General features: G+C 44.6%; 3 protein-coding genes across 3 annotated transcripts in view; 2 read left to right on the forward strand and 1 right to left on the reverse strand.

Annotated features, from left to right (window-relative positions):
• The window catches only part of LOC106813408 (hornerin-like), a 15,031-nt gene extending 4,118 nt beyond the window's left edge, over positions 1-10,913 (forward strand). The window contains exons 4-8 of the mRNA XM_014817545.1: positions 6,398-7,509; positions 7,684-7,966; positions 8,186-8,430; positions 8,612-8,786; positions 9,066-10,913. Of these exons, the coding sequence (XP_014673031.1) occupies positions 6,398-7,509; positions 7,684-7,966; positions 8,186-8,430; positions 8,612-8,786; positions 9,066-9,256 (2,006 nt within the window). The 3' untranslated portion in view covers positions 9,257-10,913. The remainder of the gene's footprint in view (positions 1-6,397; positions 7,510-7,683; positions 7,967-8,185; positions 8,431-8,611; positions 8,787-9,065) is intronic.
• Positions 10,914-14,186: 3,273 nt separating this feature from the next.
• Positions 14,187-18,272, reverse strand: LOC106813222 (26S proteasome non-ATPase regulatory subunit 9-like). Its single transcript, XM_014817306.1, has 6 exons — positions 18,128-18,272; positions 16,732-16,834; positions 16,287-16,477; positions 15,630-15,731; positions 15,263-15,351; positions 14,187-14,823 (listed from the first exon to the last, which is right to left on the reverse strand). The coding sequence occupies exons 1-6, from the start codon at positions 18,251-18,253 to the stop codon at positions 14,796-14,798; spliced, it is 639 nt and encodes a 212-aa protein (XP_014672792.1). The 5' UTR covers positions 18,254-18,272; the 3' UTR covers positions 14,187-14,795.
• Positions 18,273-18,394: 122 nt separating this feature from the next.
• The window catches only part of LOC106813137 (activating signal cointegrator 1 complex subunit 3-like), a 29,577-nt gene continuing 29,472 nt past the window's right edge, over positions 18,395-18,499 (forward strand). Inside the window, exon 1 of the mRNA XM_014817200.1 lies at positions 18,395-18,425. The gene's annotated coding sequence lies outside the window, so the exon portion shown is untranslated. The remainder of the gene's footprint in view (positions 18,426-18,499) is intronic.

The raw sequence follows: 18,499 nt of genomic DNA on the forward strand, positions 1-18,499 counted from the left end.
GTTCTTCGCTCGCCTCTCCCTCTCTTCCCTCCTCCCCGGTCTCTCGCTCGCTCTCTCTCGGCCTCGCTGCGCTCTCTCTCTCGCTCTCGTTCTCGCGCTCTCTCTCTCTCTCTCTCTCATTCGCCTCTCTCTCTCTCTCTCTCCTTTGCTCCTCTCCTCTCTCTCTCTCTCTCTCTCTCTCTTGCTCGCTCTCTCTCTCACTCTTTCTCGCTATCTCTCACTCTCTCGCTCTCGTTCTCTCGCTCTCGTTCTCTCTTCTGCGCGCTCTATCTCTCTCTCTTTCTCTCTCGCTCGATCTCTCTCTCTCTCTCTCTTTCTCTCTCGCTCTCGCTCACTTTCTCTCTCGCTCGCTCTCTCTCACTTCTCTCGCCTCTCCTCTCCTCTCTCGCCCTCGTCTCTCGCTCTCTGTTCTCTCGCTCTCGTTCTCTCTTCCGCGCTCTCTTCTCCCCTCTCTTTCTCTCTGGCCTTCCGCCTTCCTGCCCTTCTTGATTCCCTTCCTTTATCTCTCTCTCTCTTCCTCTCGTCTCTCTTTCTCTCTCGCTCTCTCTCTCTTTCTCTCTCGCCTCTCTCTCTCTCTTTTTTCTCTCTCGCTTACTCTCTCTCTTTTCTCTCTTGCTCTTGCCCTCTTTTTCTTTCTCGCTCTCTCTCTCTTTTTTTCTCTCGCTCACACTCGCTCTCGTTCTCTCTCTGCGCGCGCGCTCGCTCTCTCGCTCTCTCTCTCTCGCCTGTTATTCTCTCTTCTCGCTCGTCTCTTCTCGCTCTCTTCTCCCTCTCTCTCCCTCTCCCTCTCTTCCCTCGCCTCGCGCGCCCCTCTCTCTCTCTTGCTCTCTTCTAACTCTCTCTCTCACTCTCCGCTCTCTTCTCTCTCTCTTCGCAATCTCTCTCTCTCTCTCTCTCTCTCTCTCTCGCTCTCACTCGCTCTCTCTCACTCTCGCGCGCGCGCTCTCTCTATCTCTCTCTCTCTCTCTCTCTCTCTCTCTCTCTCTCTCTTTGCTCGCCCTCTCTCTTCACTCTTCTCGCTCTTCTCTCACTCTCTCGCTCTCGTTATCTCCCCGCTCTCTCTCTTCTCTCTCTCTCTCTCTCTCTCTCTCTTCTCTCTCGCTCGATCTCCTCTCTCTCGCTTTCTCTCTCGCTCTCTCTCTCTCCTCTCTCTCTCTCTCTCTTTCTCTCTCGCTCTCTCTCTCTCTCTCTCTCTTTCTCTCTCGCCTTCTATCCTTTTCTCTTTCGCTTCTCTCTCTCTCTTTCTCTGTCGCTCACACTCACCTTCTCGTTCTCTCTCTCCTCGCGCGCTGCTCGCTCGCTCTCCCTCTTCTCTCTCTCTCTTCTCTCTCTTTTTGCTGTCGTTCTCTCTCTCTCGCGTGCGCTCGCTCGTTCTCTCTCCCTCTCTCTCTCGCTCTCTCTCACACTCTCTCGCTCTCGCTCGCTCGCGATCTCTCTCGCTCTCGCGATCTTTTTCTCTCTCTCTCTCTCTCTCTCTCTTTCTCTCTCGCTCTCTCTCTCTCTCCTCGTTCTCTTGCTCTCTCTCTCTTTCCTCTCGTTCTCCCTCTCTCTCTCGCGTGCGCTCGCTCGCTCGCTTCTCTTCTCTCTCTCTCGCTCTTGCTCTCGTACTATTTTCTCTCTCTCTCTTTCTCTCTTTCTCTCTCTTCTCGTCTCTCTCTCTCTCTCTCTCGGCTTACACACTGCTCTCTCTCTCTCTCGCGCGCTCTCTCTCACACCCACTGTCTTTCTCTCTCCGCTCTCTCTCGCTCTCTCTGACGCGCTCTCGCTCTCTCTCTCTCTCTCTCTCTCTCTCTCTCTCTTTATTATATTATGATGTATTATATTATATTACTTAGGTTCTTTGCTTCTGGTTTCGTTTTTTAATTTAGGGAACTAGTATTACATTTCACTATTCTATGAAGCAATATTATTTCGCATTATGTCAGATTATATAACTTCTCAGCCCAATGAACAGTGGAATCATTCAAATTAAAAGATTGATATTGCAAAAATGTTCAAGCAGTTCTACAATGTAAATAATTAACTTAAAAAATTTTGCATTTATCTTTCAGATATAACACGTTTTAGAAGGAAAGCAGAGGCTTAATGAATCTCTGTGTCAGAAAATTCCGTTGTTTTTGTTGAAAGAAACCATTGTTCAAACAGCGTCTCTTAGCCAACTAATTCTTGGCTAACCAATGAGATCATAAGAAATGCGAGTAGCAAAATCCACATTTAGCTAGCAGAAAATCCACAATTAGAGCCAATCCACTTAGTAGCAATATTATCCACAAAACAAGGCCAGAAATCCACAACCATTCTAATCATCATCATTCATACCTCATCAAGAATAATAATCACATAATCATCATCAATTATCATGTGTTGTTTTTGTTGTTGTTCGTTGTTGTTGTTGGTCCTTGGTTGGCGTGTGGTGGGGGTGCGTGGTGTCGTGTGGTAGCTGTGGCGGGGTGGCGGCCGCTGGTGGTCGTGTCAAGGGCGTAGCAGGATATTTGGATGTGGGAGGGGGCGTCCTCGAGCGATAACAAGGGTCGGGTGGCGTCTGAATTTTTTTTTTTCTTAAATTAAACAAGTAAGTGCTTTAAAATCAATTTAGACGCTGTTTTGGTTGACAATGACTATTTTCTCTGGCAGCTCATACAACGACAGCCTAACCCGACCATGCTGTGCTGACCTAACGTCAATATACACAGGATAATTTTGAAATTGCTTTCAAACTACAAAAATACAAATTATTTTTTGTTTTTTTTTATTTTTGATTTTATAATTGGGCGGGTCCTAGGGCCCCAGGACTCCCCCCCTGGCTACGCTGCTTGTCGTGCGTGGTGTTGTTGCCAATTAGGTATCCGGACATTTCGCCTTCATATGCGTGATCTCAGAATCAGTAAACACCTTTCAGTATCTTTTTCCTGCTTGAATTTTGACGCATTAAACAACTCGGGTTATCCTCTAAATGCCTGTAACTATTATTACGAACACGGCATACATTCTGTAAGTGCCGTATCGGCACAAGCCGACTCGATCTGCGTATGCGATAGCTAAGCCAGAATGAGAGCTAACCCGAGACACGACTGTCCTCGCCGATGTCCATACTTTTGTGCTCTGCGTATAATCTCGTATTCCTGCATTATTTGCGAGCGCTTGTGCATGCAGGAGTGGCTCTATTGTTGCTGTCCGGTATGAACCCTCCATGCTTGGCGACGGTTTGTGCTATGGCTGCGACAGATACGCTGCGCTTGCCGCCCATGCGGCATAGTCCCGTCGTCTGTCTTCGTTGGCACGGGTCGGTATGCGCAAGCTGCCGCATAGAAAGCCAAGGCCGCTGTTTTCAGGCACATGTTCAAGTTCGGGTCGGCCAGCCACGGATTCAGTTTGGCTACCATATACAACGAGGTGCCTACAAGTATAGCCACAGGTAAGTACGTCGATTGGTGATGATGTGTTGCTGCAGACATGCGACATAGCGTCATACGGCCGACCAATCTAAAGACGCGAGCTGTTCCTCGCTAGAATCAGAGGACGGGCTATATCTATACGGGAAAATCAAGACTACGCGTGCTCTGCGCCTCTAGTTTACAGAGAACACTGCGCAGCTCAGTTGGAGATGGCAGCAGGGTTTGATATAGGACTGGCATCGTATCTTAGGCAGCTCATCGAAACGTTAAACGATTTTCAGAGTTCAGGTTTCATATCTATACCCACATTCATCATCGGGTATGACATTTGTCTAGAATATACGCTTGTGAAAAACCACATGAGTTTCATATACGCATTTATAAAGAAGATCTATAAAATCAGTGGTTTATCTAAACGCCATCCATAACGCTCGGTCGCACTGTCAGCCTCTTCTTAGGCTTAAGCAAATACGTCGCGCATGGTCGGTTAGCACGTGTGTCAGCCGCGCTGCGTGCCACGCTATGGTACGTGCACGCGCGCACAGCTATTGCTTTTCGTTGCGATAGCGCGCTACCGCCGTCTTCCGGGTTATAACAGCCGCGCCCTGCGTGAAAACATTGCCTCCGGCGTGATAAGTAGATATCGGCGGCTATGAGTCGAATTCCGAATGCAAACATTGTACGTGCTGCACGGGTTAGCCATAGCGAGCGTTACACTAGGCCTCGATCTGCGATTTTGATTACTGTTGTAGTAGTAGATGTTCGTTGGATTTTTTTTTTAGTCAGTGTTGGAATCTTCACTGTCCGCTGCAAGCGGTTGGCCTCGTTATCACTTGAATTTTCTGAGCGCGCGCCCGTCATCGGCTCTAGCCGGCATTTACTTACTCATCCTGCATCTTCAGCCAACTACGTACAATGGGTATTCGCTTACTTTTGTGCTCTTTTTATACAGTGTTACACTTCCCTCCCGGTGCTCTTTCAGAAGAGACATGTGATGACGGAACGTTTTGGCAAGGCTATGGTGCGCTTCCGTCGCGCTCGGTAACCGTGCTCATCCATCTATTCCGTTTTAACTGGACAACAACCGTCGAATATATATAATAATTGAGCATCAATGCCCACGTGTCCCGTCCGCTCAACCCAGCCCCACATCGTATTGGGCATTCGCCCCGCCCGTGCGCGCGCCCGGACGGCTGTCCGCCCCTGCGACGTCTTGGTGTATTTGCGTTTCCGGTTAATTTATTTCGTTTACCTAATATGCTCTTTTCTAAACTTCGGCTCGTGAGATTGCGCCCGAGCAATAAATTTGCAGTGTCAATTAAATAAATGGCTTTACCAAATGATTAGCCGCGTAAATATCAAGTAATCACATAAGTCAGCCTAACCCATTCATAGATTTCGTTGAATACAGTCTTTACTTCACCAACGGAAACTTCTGGCTACTGCAGATAGCGCGCGGCCCTAGCACACAGTGAGGGGGCTGTACGGAATATAACCGTCACTATTACTACGGCCTATCCTCCACAAACACACCCAACGACGATCGCACTCGCCATACCCGTCTCTACTTCAAAAGACACACCAGCATCCCTTACGAAGACCGTACGAATCAAGCCGTACACTGACCATACGTCTTCATACCCCTAGTCCTCCCGATGTTACGGGCACCAGCGATGCGAGAGGATATGGTGGCACGGTGGCGCCGCGGTTTGACTTTGACTTGGTGTGACTATGGGGGGAAGACCCCCGTAGAGGTTGGCGGCGTGGATATTTAGGCGGCGAGCCGGTTATTATAGCGGTGTTTGGTCTGGCGGAGTGTGGATATTCTAGCGGCGGTTTTAGCGTGGCGGAGGAGGAGGCTACGCAATGACACCAGCGGTGGCCATTGGCTTACGAGTAGCCAGAAAGGCTACGATGGCCAGATGCGCCAAACACTGGTGAGTAGCCAACGATGCTCCGTTACGCAGACTATTGGTAAAAAACAGCGGGGGCCGGCTATGGCACACACCACAACAACGACGGCGGCTATCGGCACCACCAACAAACAACACAACAACGATCTATGCGCAGCAACAACAACAACAACAACAACAAAGGATATGCTGATAACGCAAGAGGCGAGGCCTATCGTCTGCACTGACGGTCCCAGCGGAGGTCCACGGCGGTGACAACAACAACACACAACCACGGGAGGCTATGGCAGCCAAAGACAATGGCCCCGGCCTATGGGGGACAACACATAACGGCGCTAATGGCGGCAGCCGACCAATAGCGGCTATGCGCGGCCAACAAAGATGCTGGCCTATGGCGGCCACAATAATGGCGGACGTTATGCGCAAACGCAACAATGGCCGGCTATGGCGGCAACAAGATGGCGGCTTATTGGCGCAACGACAATGGCGGCTATGGCGGCAACAATGATAGGCGGCTATGGCGCAACAATGATGGTACCGGCTATGGCGGCAACAGATGATGGGCGGCGTATGGCGGAACAATGCATGGCGCTATGGCGCGCAACAATGATGGCGGCAGTATGGCGGCAACAAAGATGGCTGGCCCTATGGCGGACGCAACAAATCTATTCAAGGGCTATTCGGCGAACCCAGGATACGATCCGGCTGTACATGCAGCAGGAGGAGGAGGAGGAGGGAGGCGGCGCGCTACGGAGAGTAGCTTTGCTGTGCATTGGAGCGCCATGGCGGCGGCATCGTGGCGTGACAGCGGATCATGAGAGGTCGGCCAAGAGCCGGTCTTTCACGGGGAGGCGAAGTCGGAGCTACGTTCTCTAATTCTCTGGTCGACCGAGCGATTGGGGCGGCGGCAGTGTGCCTCCCAGGATACCGAAACAACTCACGGCATCGGCCTTTTTACCCGACGTATCCGTGCAGGCTACGGCGGCGCGTGGCGCGATATCTGGAACAAGGGACAACGCAGTTAGCCACACGAGCAATTCCCCCGGGATGGCGGCTATGGCGGCAACAACAATGGCGGCTATGGCGGCAACAATGATGGCGGCTATGGCGGCAACAATGATGGCGGCTATGGCGGAGACAAATCTATTCAAGGCTATTCGGGAGGATACGGACCCGGCGTACATGCAGCAGGAGGAGGAGGAGGAGGAGGAGGCGGCGGCTACGGAGGTGGCATTGCTGGTGGCATTGGAGGCCATGGCGGCGGCATCGGTGGTGACATCGGACATGGAGGCGGCAGAGCCGGTCACGGAGGAGTCGGGGGAGTGGTCGGAGCCGGATATGGCGGCGGCGGAGCCTCCCAGGGATACGAATACAACTACGGATCCGGCTACGACGATGCCGGCGGCTACGGCGGCGGTGGATACGGAAAGGGACAAGGCAGAGCACAGAGCGGCTACGGACAGGGCATCAGCGACACTGGAGTCTATGGCGGACAGCATGCCGGCCAGTACGGAGGCAAGGGCCGTGGCGGTCACGGCAGAGCTGGTTACGGTGGCGGCGGATACGGAGGCGGCTACGGAGGCAGCCAGGGTGGATACGGCAGTGGTTTCAGCGATGGTGGATATGGTGGAGGACATGGCGTCGGTGGTGGTGCTGGAAACTACCCAGTCGGTGGAGCTGTTCTTGACAAGGATCAGGCCGGCGCATACCCACAGCAGCCTTTCAACGGTCAGCCAGGACAGGAAGCATACGGACCCCAGCAGCCAGGACAGAACGCATACGGACCCCAGCAGCCAGGACAGAACGTATACGGACCCCAGCCCCAATACCAGGGAGAATTCACACCGCAAATAGGAGGTCAGGGACAATTCGGTCCGCAGCAGCAGCAGCAGCAGCAGCAACCATCGCAATTCATCCAGCCAGGACAGGACTACGGTCGTGGCCTCATCACACCGCAACAGGGAGGTCAGCAGGTTGGTGAGGCCGTCAGCGGCCAGGACGTCGTCCAGGACATCAGCACTGAATGCGATGCCGCTCGTCGCACGATGCGAGTCACCGTCAAGATGGCCAACGGTTTCCAGGGACAAGTGTTCGCCCGCGGTTACTTCGGCCAGCCACGTTGCTCCAGCCAGGGCTACGGCTCCAACTACATGCAGTTCGAGATGCCACTCGACGGATGTGGTACAGCCGAGACCCCAGACGTAAGCCATCAATGTTGCATTAGTTGTTGTTTTTTAACTTGGATTTCCAATCATATTTATTCAATATATCATCTTCTTAGCGTGCATCTGAAAATGTGCGATCACATAATCTGAAACCCACGGCGTATTGCCGATGTAGCATTTGGCTAAGTTCTTTTCATTTTTTCTCTACAGCAGAGCCAGCTCTATCAGCAGGGAAATCCAGGCTTCACCTACAGAAACACGCTCATCATGATGGGACATCCAGGAATCCTGGGCAGCACCGATCGCGCATACACCGTGCAGTGCCAGACCGGCGGCACCGTGCAGCCAGTCAACATTGTCAACGAGGTCGGAAACACGAACCCACCCAACGTTTTCATGAAGGTATCCAACGGCAAGGACCCGAACTCCACTCCCTCCGAGGGCTTGACTGTCGGCGAGACCGCAACACTGTCGATCAGCCACAAGGAAAATCGTAAGCACGAACACGTAGATGCACGCGTAATTACTTAGAAAATCTTGCACCAGGCGTTCAAACATCACATTATAGCACATTATCACTTTATAGCACACGCACCCCTGTGGAAAATTCCGTACACGCTCAAAACGAATAATATATATGTATATTTATTTATTTATTTATTAATTAATTATGTACATAATATAATATATATGCGCTATTCTTTCTATACAGCTACTTGGGACGTCTACGTGACCAACTGTTATGCCCATGACGGCGTTGGTGTCAACAAGGTTCTTCTCATCGACGAGGATGGCTGCCCAGCTCACGACCCCGAGTTCGTGTCATCCATGCAGCACGACCGCCTCGTCAACGGCGATGTCGTCCACTACACCAACTTCCAGTCATTCAAGTTCCCGGACAAGAACAACGTCTACTTCCAGTGCACGGTCGAGGTCTGCAGAGACAAGTGCCATAGGGTAAGTTAGTAATAATGGCGGACATAACAACGAGACACGCGGCGTTCCTATACATTACGCGTTATACACCGACGAATTTTAATGCGAGCGGATATGCTTGCTGTACTCATCCTCCATTGATGAATTTCCGTGACTTGTGTGGAAGCGTATTAAATTCTATTGCCGTCTCGCCACTTTGCAGTCGACATGCACAGCCACGCCCAGCAATAGGAGAAAGCGTGACGCCAACGCAACCGAAGTCATTGAGAATGAGATCGAGGAGCAGAAGCCAAGGAGCAAGGACACGGTTGAGGAGGAGATCGAGGTCTTCCGTGGCCTGACGATCATTCTCCCAGGCGAACAGCCCATTCCACGCTGTAAGTCATCGCACAGCAATCACCATTTAAATTGTTTCAGTCATTAAAAAAATAGTTTTACTTTTTTCAATCACCATTTAAATTCTTCCAGGCGAACAGCCCATTCCACGTTGTAAGTAGTGCACAGCAATCGCCATTAAAATCATTCTTCATAGAACGAATAATTAGCTAGCATCTACACGATGACGAATAACTTAAAAATAAAATAAAAACGCGATCGTTGATCTCGGATGCACTGCGCCTCGTATACTGATGTTCCTCTCGATATCTTTTCTGCAGACTGGAATGCCAGATACGCCGTACAGGACGAGATGTGCATCACAAAGACCGGATTCGCGTGGGGTATGGCCATCATGGGCGGTGTGCTAATAGTTGCAATCATTATCTGTGTGCTGCTATGCATGCGCACACGGAACGAGAGCCGAAAACACTTAGACGCTCCTGAACACTTCGTCATGTCTAAGGCATAAAACAAAAAGTATTAGGTTAGATATATTTGTAATTTATATGAAATCATCTCTCTGATAAATAATTCCGGCACTTTGTCAGGCTGACATGGTATCTCACCAAATATAGCATGTTTTTGTATTAATGCATTTCACTAATATTCACTCTCGTGCGTATTCGATCATGACGTTGTGGATAGAGAGCATATTCATTTTCATGAGCTGCGTATGTACAAAGTCATTTCGTATCTCACCAATTGTGATGTAACTCTAGAGCGCCGGGAATCGAATCCGGGGAGGTATGTTGTAATATACCGGGACAACCAGAGGTGGGTGTCGGTGCGCTGTCACAGCATTAACTTCGTTGATCGTTCATTCACTTCACCGATCATTCATTCACCTCGCCGATCGTTCATTCACCTCGCCGATCGTTCATTCACCTCGCCGATCGTTCATTCACCTCGCCGATCGTTCATTCACCTCGCCGATCGTTCATTCACCTCGCCGATCGTTCATTCACTTCGCCGATCGTTCATTCACCTCGCCGATCGTTCATTCATTCCATCGATCGTTCAGTCATTTTTCGATTCTCCATTACCTTCGCTATCGTCGTTCACTCATTTCATTCAGCGTTTTATCAATCATCACTCATCGTCTAGGAACGTACGTCTAAGTGTACAAAGAATTAAATTTGGGAAGTACGTTTCTAGCCGCAATCATATTCATTCATTGGCCTACGTGTTGTCTTGTTATATAGAGATTCAGTGTACAATTATATTGTATTAATGTATTGTATCGTACTGTATTAATGATATTGTATTTATGAGGCGATTTTATACAAATCAAACGTGTAAGCGCACGAGCACTTGTAAATTAACACTAGTAGAAAAATTATCGTGGATAATTGTTGAGGCTGCGAGTGAATATTCAAAGTCCCAATAACCAAACAAGTATTAATACAATCGAGATTCAATGCACGTTAACTAGTAGAGCTGCTCTACTGTTTTGACTAGACCAGTAGCGGTGAACATAACCGTATTAGAATACGATATACGATCGCAATGGCAGTGTAACTTAATTGTGTTAGCTGCATAGTACCTCTCACTTTAGATCGGAGTGTAGAATACAAAAACACAGTGGCGGATATGGTGCATAAGAGTAGACTAAACTATAGTGCCAAACGGTCATTGGATACTTCTAAATTCACGTGGTTGACTCGGTAATTATGTGGCAGTTAATAATAAATCGGATTCTATGTAAGATACGATTCTAATAGAATCAGATTATGTTATGGTGTGACAGTAACTTAAGCTTACACACGGTATGTCATACAGTTTGTTTACTATTTATGACAAAATACCGGCGTACGCGGAGGTATACTATAGTTCTAATAATTTAAGCAAGCTGTATAATATGGAAACTAGTGGGGTGCCTATAACAATTGTAAGTAACACAATCATTAGAGAGCCAAGGTTAACGCTGGGGAGTTTTTATGCACAGTAGTCAATAGTCATTTACAATAAGCATAATTCGTGTTTTCAACATTCACTCATCTTCGTTTACTGTCCAATGATCAGTGACACGCGTGCGGCCATATTCGATATCATTTGAAGCCATTACCATCTCATAAATGGTATTTTAACATTGTTTTATAATGAAAAAAGTCACGTTATAAAAAAAACTATGTTGTTATTTTGTCGTTATTAACACCGTGTTGAAGCCTAGCTACCAACTCGTATATACATATAAATCGGTATACTATATATATATATATATATATATATATATATATATATATATATATATTTATTTATTTATTTATATATATATATGAAAAGGAACATCAATGCACACATATTTCACGCTTACCGCGCTTTTATAATTCGGAACCTCAGCGTATAAACACAGACCTATAGACATATCGACCTGCGTTTGACGGCATGCATGCCGCGCCATCTACTACACAGCCAAATATGACGTCACTCAGTGACCCTGACCGTGACCGACGCGACGACCACAAATCAGTGCGCGCGGCCGCGTAACGAAGCAGGCGACCTACAAAACACCGTAATCGGATTCCGCGTTGGCCGCGCACATGCTGACATACTAAATATTCTTGGCGCGTGGACGGAGCACTGACTTTACCGCTCCCAGCTATAAACGCCCGTGGCGCAGCACGCACAATAACTGGAACAATAGGAGGCGATGTGTGAAGACGATATCGCGCGCTACCTCGCATTGTACCCAGTAACGGGGTCAGGTCATTGGCGAGCTTTGCGCCACCCTCTCACGGCTGCCGGAATGAATGCCGCACGCTTTCGCGCCTGGCTGACCATCCATTGATGTTGCGGCAGACATCCGCATATATGCGAATCTCAGCGGCGTATCGTGACGGTAGAGGTCATTCACCGCGGGCCGGCCCCGCGCGCGTTGCAACGGTCCGCTCTACCAGGTGACCGCTATCGCGAAAATTACACGTCTTTTATAATTTCTTACCACCGTGAATCGATCGCCAGTGACAGCAGGCTTAGCGGTGGGAGGGACTGGGAGCTCGCCGCCACGGCGCTGATAATGACCGTACGACCGGCGCTGTCTCCTTCCGCGCACGCCTTATCGCCAGATGGCGATCGCTCCACTACTCGCCATATAAGTCTTCCTTGCGAACAAGCTCGCTGATCGTGACCTGCTGACTGAATCTGACCGAAAGACGTACCGCTTCGGGATCTTTATAGCGAGCCGGATGTAACGGTTGTCGCGCTAGAGAGAAAAATCGTTCTTATTATAGAATATAATAATATAGCCGTCTTGATGTGTGGGCTAACGCGAAGGGAATGTTGTTCGTCATACGATATACGACGTTAAACGATAGGCGAATACACCAAAACGCAATCATTCGTGAAATTTATTCGACATAGGGCTATTCATATGATCGTCTTGTGAGTTTCCTCATTCCAACAAAATTTACTTATCCTTTATGTAACAGAGGTGGCACATATATATATATATATATATATATATATATATATATATATATATATATATATATATATATATATATATATATATATATATATATATATATATATATAGGCCCTATATATAACTTTTTGCATATTTAGATCCAGTAAGCGAGTGAGCCGGCCAACAATTACGATTACATGGACAATTTATTAGGCTGATTAATATTCGCAGCTCAATTATAAAATCTTCGTTCTTGTAGAAGTCTTGATGTTCGCCACTAATTCTGCTAACATCCATTATCTTATTCACTATGAAACTAGCGCTGGTTTAAGTAATGTTGGGTGCAGAATGAATGCGTTGAAATCAGTAAAACTATCAAGAAACACGTAAGTATAGCCCCAGTTTACTAGCGTCTTTTAAACAGTTCCGTTTAGCGAAACAACAAATTATTGCAATAACTAATGATGCGATAAGTTTTTTTAAGACACAGCAAAATAATCACAGCATTTCAATAAAATCACAAAACTTTAAAATGTGAGAAATAGAAGTGGGTGCCGAAAATAGTGTTGTACCGTAGTAAAAAGTTATTGTCGGCCAAATCATCTCACCAATCGTAATAATATTTTTCAAAAATTAAATGATTGATTGATTGATTAAATGAAATAATTAAATTTAAAAATCAATTATAATGAATATGTATTATGAATAATATAACGTATTAATGAGTAGTTAACCGTATACTCTAGATAGATATTAACATACACATTTGTATAAAGATCTGCCACGTTTATTGAAATAAATATAGATCGAATAACGAGTCACAATAAACGTAAATAATAAATATTGGGTTGAGATGCTGACACGTAGCTAAAATGTAGATAGTTGGCTCAGTCAGCCATAGGGATTAACATCTGTGTTATTATGTCATTAATAAGTTATAAGTTATTACTGTGGAATGTTATTATGTTTATCTATATTATCAAGATGCACATTTCTGTAGGAACAGTAGGGGAAATCTATTATATTTTCAAACTGGCCTAGTATATGTGGCTGCTGATGGTTTTTGATGGCGATGATGATGATATGGCGGTGGACGCCAAAAAGTAGGGCAAACTACCGCTTGGCACACGGTGGCACGTCCTGTCCGCGAGAGCAAAGTACACACGCACCAACACTCTGCAATTACTGAGCAGCGGAAAGAGAAGAAAATTATTCACCACAACAAACGAGCAAATGTAGCAACTTCTGAACAATTCAAGTTCACTATGCTGTGGAGTAGAAAGTGAGAAAATGTATTATGACGTATGCCCACTCTGTTACTCATTAGGATGCGTGAAGTCTTAAGTAAATAGCGCAAATTACTGAGCGGTTTGTGTATAGGTAGAAATGTAGCTATACCCTAGTTTTATATACACACACGCACGTACGAACGCGTGTACGCACGCACACACACGTATGCGCGCACACACACGTATGCGCGCACACACACGTATGCGCGCACACACACGTATGCGCGCACACACGCACGCGCGCACACGGATACTTTTAAGATGTGCATTTTTCCTATATGCGTGTATAACTACCGTTATTTTTGTCTAATACCTAATGCGTCAAATACACATACAAGATGCGTGCCAAAGCAGCAATGATAAAAATAGCGATTAGCCTATCTTTGAAAGGTACTCCAATTTACCTGGATGAGAAAATTCTAAAAATATGAACGTACGATCATTGCATTTAGCGCCACCTGGTGTCGAAATTGCTAGAAATATGTAGTTATTTCCATTCTTTTACTTTGCATAGGTGGTTCATAACCCCTGGTGGTGGTAACTGGTAACTAGCTAATATCAGGAGGAATACTGATCATGTGGAGATTTAGGGGGGACCGACTTGTATAGAGACAAATAACCCATGTATACCGTGTATGTGCATCACACACCCAGGAAATAAGGCAGATACGAGAGAAAGTCGATAGACAAGCATTACGCACTACTTCCGTCAATACATATTGCGTTTATTAGCAATTAATACAGCAATTATATACGGAGAGAAAATATATGGTGCAACAACTCTTTTACGGATTTACCTCAACGTATTTGTAATTAAAAATTCTAATTAAACGTCCGTTATGTACAGAATAACTAAACTGCATATTATTTCGCAGTCAAATTACTTTATCGTGCTCTCCTTTTTAATCTTTGCTAAGAAATCCCACACGAGACATGTGAACAGGTACCATTTGCCCATACCTCACTACTGTTGGAATAGGAGAGCCTATAACATGGAACACAGCAAATTATCCATGCTGCAAATGCTCTCTCTTCCATGCTTTTGTGAATTATGCAATAATATTTACAGCAACTGTAACCATAATAGCAGGATAATATCATAATGGTTACAAGGCCAGATTGCAATGTGATTGAGTAAACTATCTCAATCCTACCAGCTAACAGATTTTTTATAAATTACAATGACATTTAAACGAATTTTTTTAATGAGTTTACTATAGTAATAAGGAAAAGGCTTATTTTAGTATTCATGGTAATACAAACGTTTTTTTACAATGTATTTCCCAGTTTTTAATATGCATATGGAACTTTCTTTACTGTCCACCAGGGACAATGTTGCATCTGAAAGGGAATCAAAAACATGCGTTACAGTCACACATAATACTAAAATTGTGATAAATTGATTAAAGATTTACCTATAAAATAACCATGACTTTTAAATAAATTTGGCTTTTAAATAAAAAATATACGTGGGTTCAATTTTCCTTCTTGGTACCTAATACAGTTGTGCTACAGATTCAGTACATTAAGAGATAGGAACTTATTGTATGTTTATTATGACAATCACTTGGGAAATATATCAAGTGCTTGAGCATTTCAGAGGCATTATATACAACTTGACTTCATGAATTATACAAATGAAACTTAATGTAAAAGGTTTCAATTTGAATATTTCCTCATTTCCTTAACAAAAATCAGGATATAATATCGATGTCACTCACTTCTACCAAAATGACACATAACTACAAGTAACAGAAAGTGTATTGTTAAAATTTATTACCCCAGCAGTCCTCTTCCTGGCCATTTCTTAGGTTCTAATGTTAACCTCATCTCTCTACCATTCCTGTGCACCAGAACATTTACATGAGCCTGCAATTAGAGTAAAAGCAATTAGGATATGCAGTAAAATGCATGAATATATTTATACATATCTATACATATCTATGCATAAGGAATACTTCCAGAACAAACGCTTACTTTTTGTATTTTTATATGACATTAAGCGGTTCTATCAGAAGAAATACCATGGCTATCACTATAAAGTATAAAGTCAAATGAAATGATAAAACAGGCTCTTAATAATTATTGGCATAATCAAATATAATGACCAAGTAAATATTTGATAAAACCTCTTAGAACATACTTACCCCCAAACTGTGTTGCACCACAGCAGCGATATCCTGAAGAGACTTGAAGTTTTCTGAGATTACGGAACCAAACTCTACCAAGCCATCACCAACTACCAAACCCTGAAAACGTAGAAATCTATTACATGACATGAACTACGTTGACAGAGAACAAATTTGTGTAAGTTTTATGAATGCGAAAACATGCAAAATTCTAAGGCAATCAAGATTTTCCCAATTTCTAAACATTAGGTGCACCACTCTGTCAGAATCTGTAGTTAGATTCACTATATCGGTATATAGCTTTTGTGGATGCACATAAATAAATCAGACATGTTCCAAAACACAAGTACACTCTAATTACATATATATTTACGTACAACAATGGGTTTGATCATAGTGCACATTAATATTCGGGTTTTGATATGGAACCAAAACTGCTTCATGAGCATAAAATCACATTGCTTGCTATGCACAGATGACCACGTGGGTTGTTACTCAGGTTTGGCGCTCTTACTAGAATTGTCATACAATATATGCCTACACAATGTTTGTCAGTATATATAGCATACACGAGTGAAGCAGGAAAATATTACGCATAGCAACAGTTAATGTAAAGATATCACCATACTTAGCTGAGAAGTCTGGTAAACATATGTTCGGAGCAATTTTACTTACAGCTTGCTCTGCTGGAGAACCTTCCGCAACGCTATTAACATGTGCAAAGCTGCTTCTCGGCTTCACCGGTTTGGTCGCTGCTACGGGCTCATGGTCTCCCATCGCAGCTTTTCTTGCCTTCGCGATAGCGTGCAACGCATGCAGATTCTCTTCGATTTGCTTCATGATTTCTTTGTGGTCAGTATTTAGGCCTGTTAGGAAATGATCATTGCATAATTTAAGTAGCATTTTGTGAATAATTGTTGCACCAGGTTTGCTATAAGAACTCCTGTAATAATTATAGCGTAGATCATGTCTCACTACATTTGTCAATGTCGAAACGACAATCCTGAACCTCACATAAACAAACTATGAAAACCAATAATTTGATAGAAACATTTGTAGTACATACATAAATTAAAAAAGAAAAGAAAAACGCAGTTTGCAAAATTAACAATCAACATACAGTGTACTTTGTGGCGAGTGTGGCGGACTAGATATACATCAACATCTTGACGTGGGTAGTCTTCAGCATCTATGAGCGCTTGATGCATTCCAACACCTTTTTCCTAAAAATATATGGAGAAAGCACATATTATAAACAAGGTCATAACCAGTTAGAGCTGAGAATAATAATTAAGGAAATAATAATGTATGTAACTCAATCATGATTTTGTCGATCTGTGCAAAATAAAAACCACTCAACTATGGGCAAAATATATTGATACAGCAGATTCTTGGTTGTTTATCCAAAGACAGTGAAATAGGAAGATGTAAAACCTCAAATCTCCAGATGAAAGATACAATTTAAGATTCAGCATGCTCTACACTGAATAATTTTATACCTACTCCTAGGGTTATTGATCAGATGAGGTTACGGAGTTAGGGTTAGGTAAATTATATACACATTGCTTTTAACACTTTGACTGCTGCAATGGCTTCAGACTTTTGGTGCTCTTGGTGAAGGTTGTATTGGGTCATCACAATAGCTGTCCTGGTTGGCAGGCTAAATGCTGAGTCAAAGTGTTATAGTAAATAGTTGTACATTCGGAGCCTGGTCAATATTTGACCACTGTCAGACAGAATTAAGCCCAGCACACTGATTCTGAGCCTGAGGACCCTGGCCTGACCACGACCATGACCAGGACTGACTCTATGATGAATGTATATCTAATGTATGTAATTATGTTATGATGAATCTATGTTATCTCTATGATAAGCCCAGATGAGATACACTGAACATGGAGGGCGGTGGTAACTGCCATTACTGATATCAGTGATATGATGTGAAATACACGAACTTGGGAATCGCGAAAAATACGCAAAAACACGTGAGTAGCATCATTAGAACGCTGTTTTGTTCTGCCGTCCTGCGAACGAAGGACATATTTCTGGATAGATATGAATAGGCAAGAGCCAAGACCATGAAGAGACCTGTGGATTATAAAGTCTCTACCCCCCACATTTGCTAAAATCAGGGCCGGGGTCCCAAACTAGAATTTGCCATTAGGTCCAGGGGACACCAATTGTAAATTTGTATTCAATCAATAGTCCCCAATAGTACTATTAGTAGAAGTAGAGGCACACTGCACGGTCTACGGCCAACTCGCACCCACATTGTGGTGAGTTCACCCGAAGGGAGATCGGTGAGCTCAACTCGTGGGATGAGTTCACCTGTCTGGAGATCGGTGAGCTCGCCTCGCCGGCTAACTCGTGAGATGTTTCACACGCCCCAACGTCTTAAATAGAGGCCGCTTTTTCACAGCTTGGTCCAGCTGCACTAATAAGTCACATGAGCAGTGATGCATAAATACGTTGAATATTTAAATTATAACATTTCCCTGCCATTGCATGTAGCCTACCGACTCCAAAGTAGATAATGAGTCTTTTATGTCATTTTCAATCGATTCTTTTTTACTCATTAATTCACTCAAGGTTGCTTTTAAGTTCAATTCCTCCAAGGTCTGATCCGAAACAGACGCCGACATGTTGTCACGTTGTTTCGCACATTTATATTTTTTTTTTCTTTCTTTTTTTTTTTTTATTTTTTTTTTGTTTTTTTTTTTTTTTTTTCTTGTAGTTCTACATTCTCCCACTACGTGGCACCACTAACTGGCACCGAGTCAAATGATGACATTCACCCTCTTGCACCATGCAGTAGTAAGTTCTAGAATCTAGACCATAACATAGAATAATATGTGTTAAAACGCAATGTATATATATGATATTATGGG

This window comes from Priapulus caudatus, unplaced genomic scaffold (assembly GCF_000485595.1).
Source record: "Priapulus caudatus unplaced genomic scaffold, Priapulus_caudatus-5.0.1 Scaffold23, whole genome shotgun sequence".
In the NCBI taxonomy this organism is placed as follows: domain Eukaryota; kingdom Metazoa; phylum Priapulida; class Priapulimorpha; order Priapulimorphida; family Priapulidae; genus Priapulus; species Priapulus caudatus.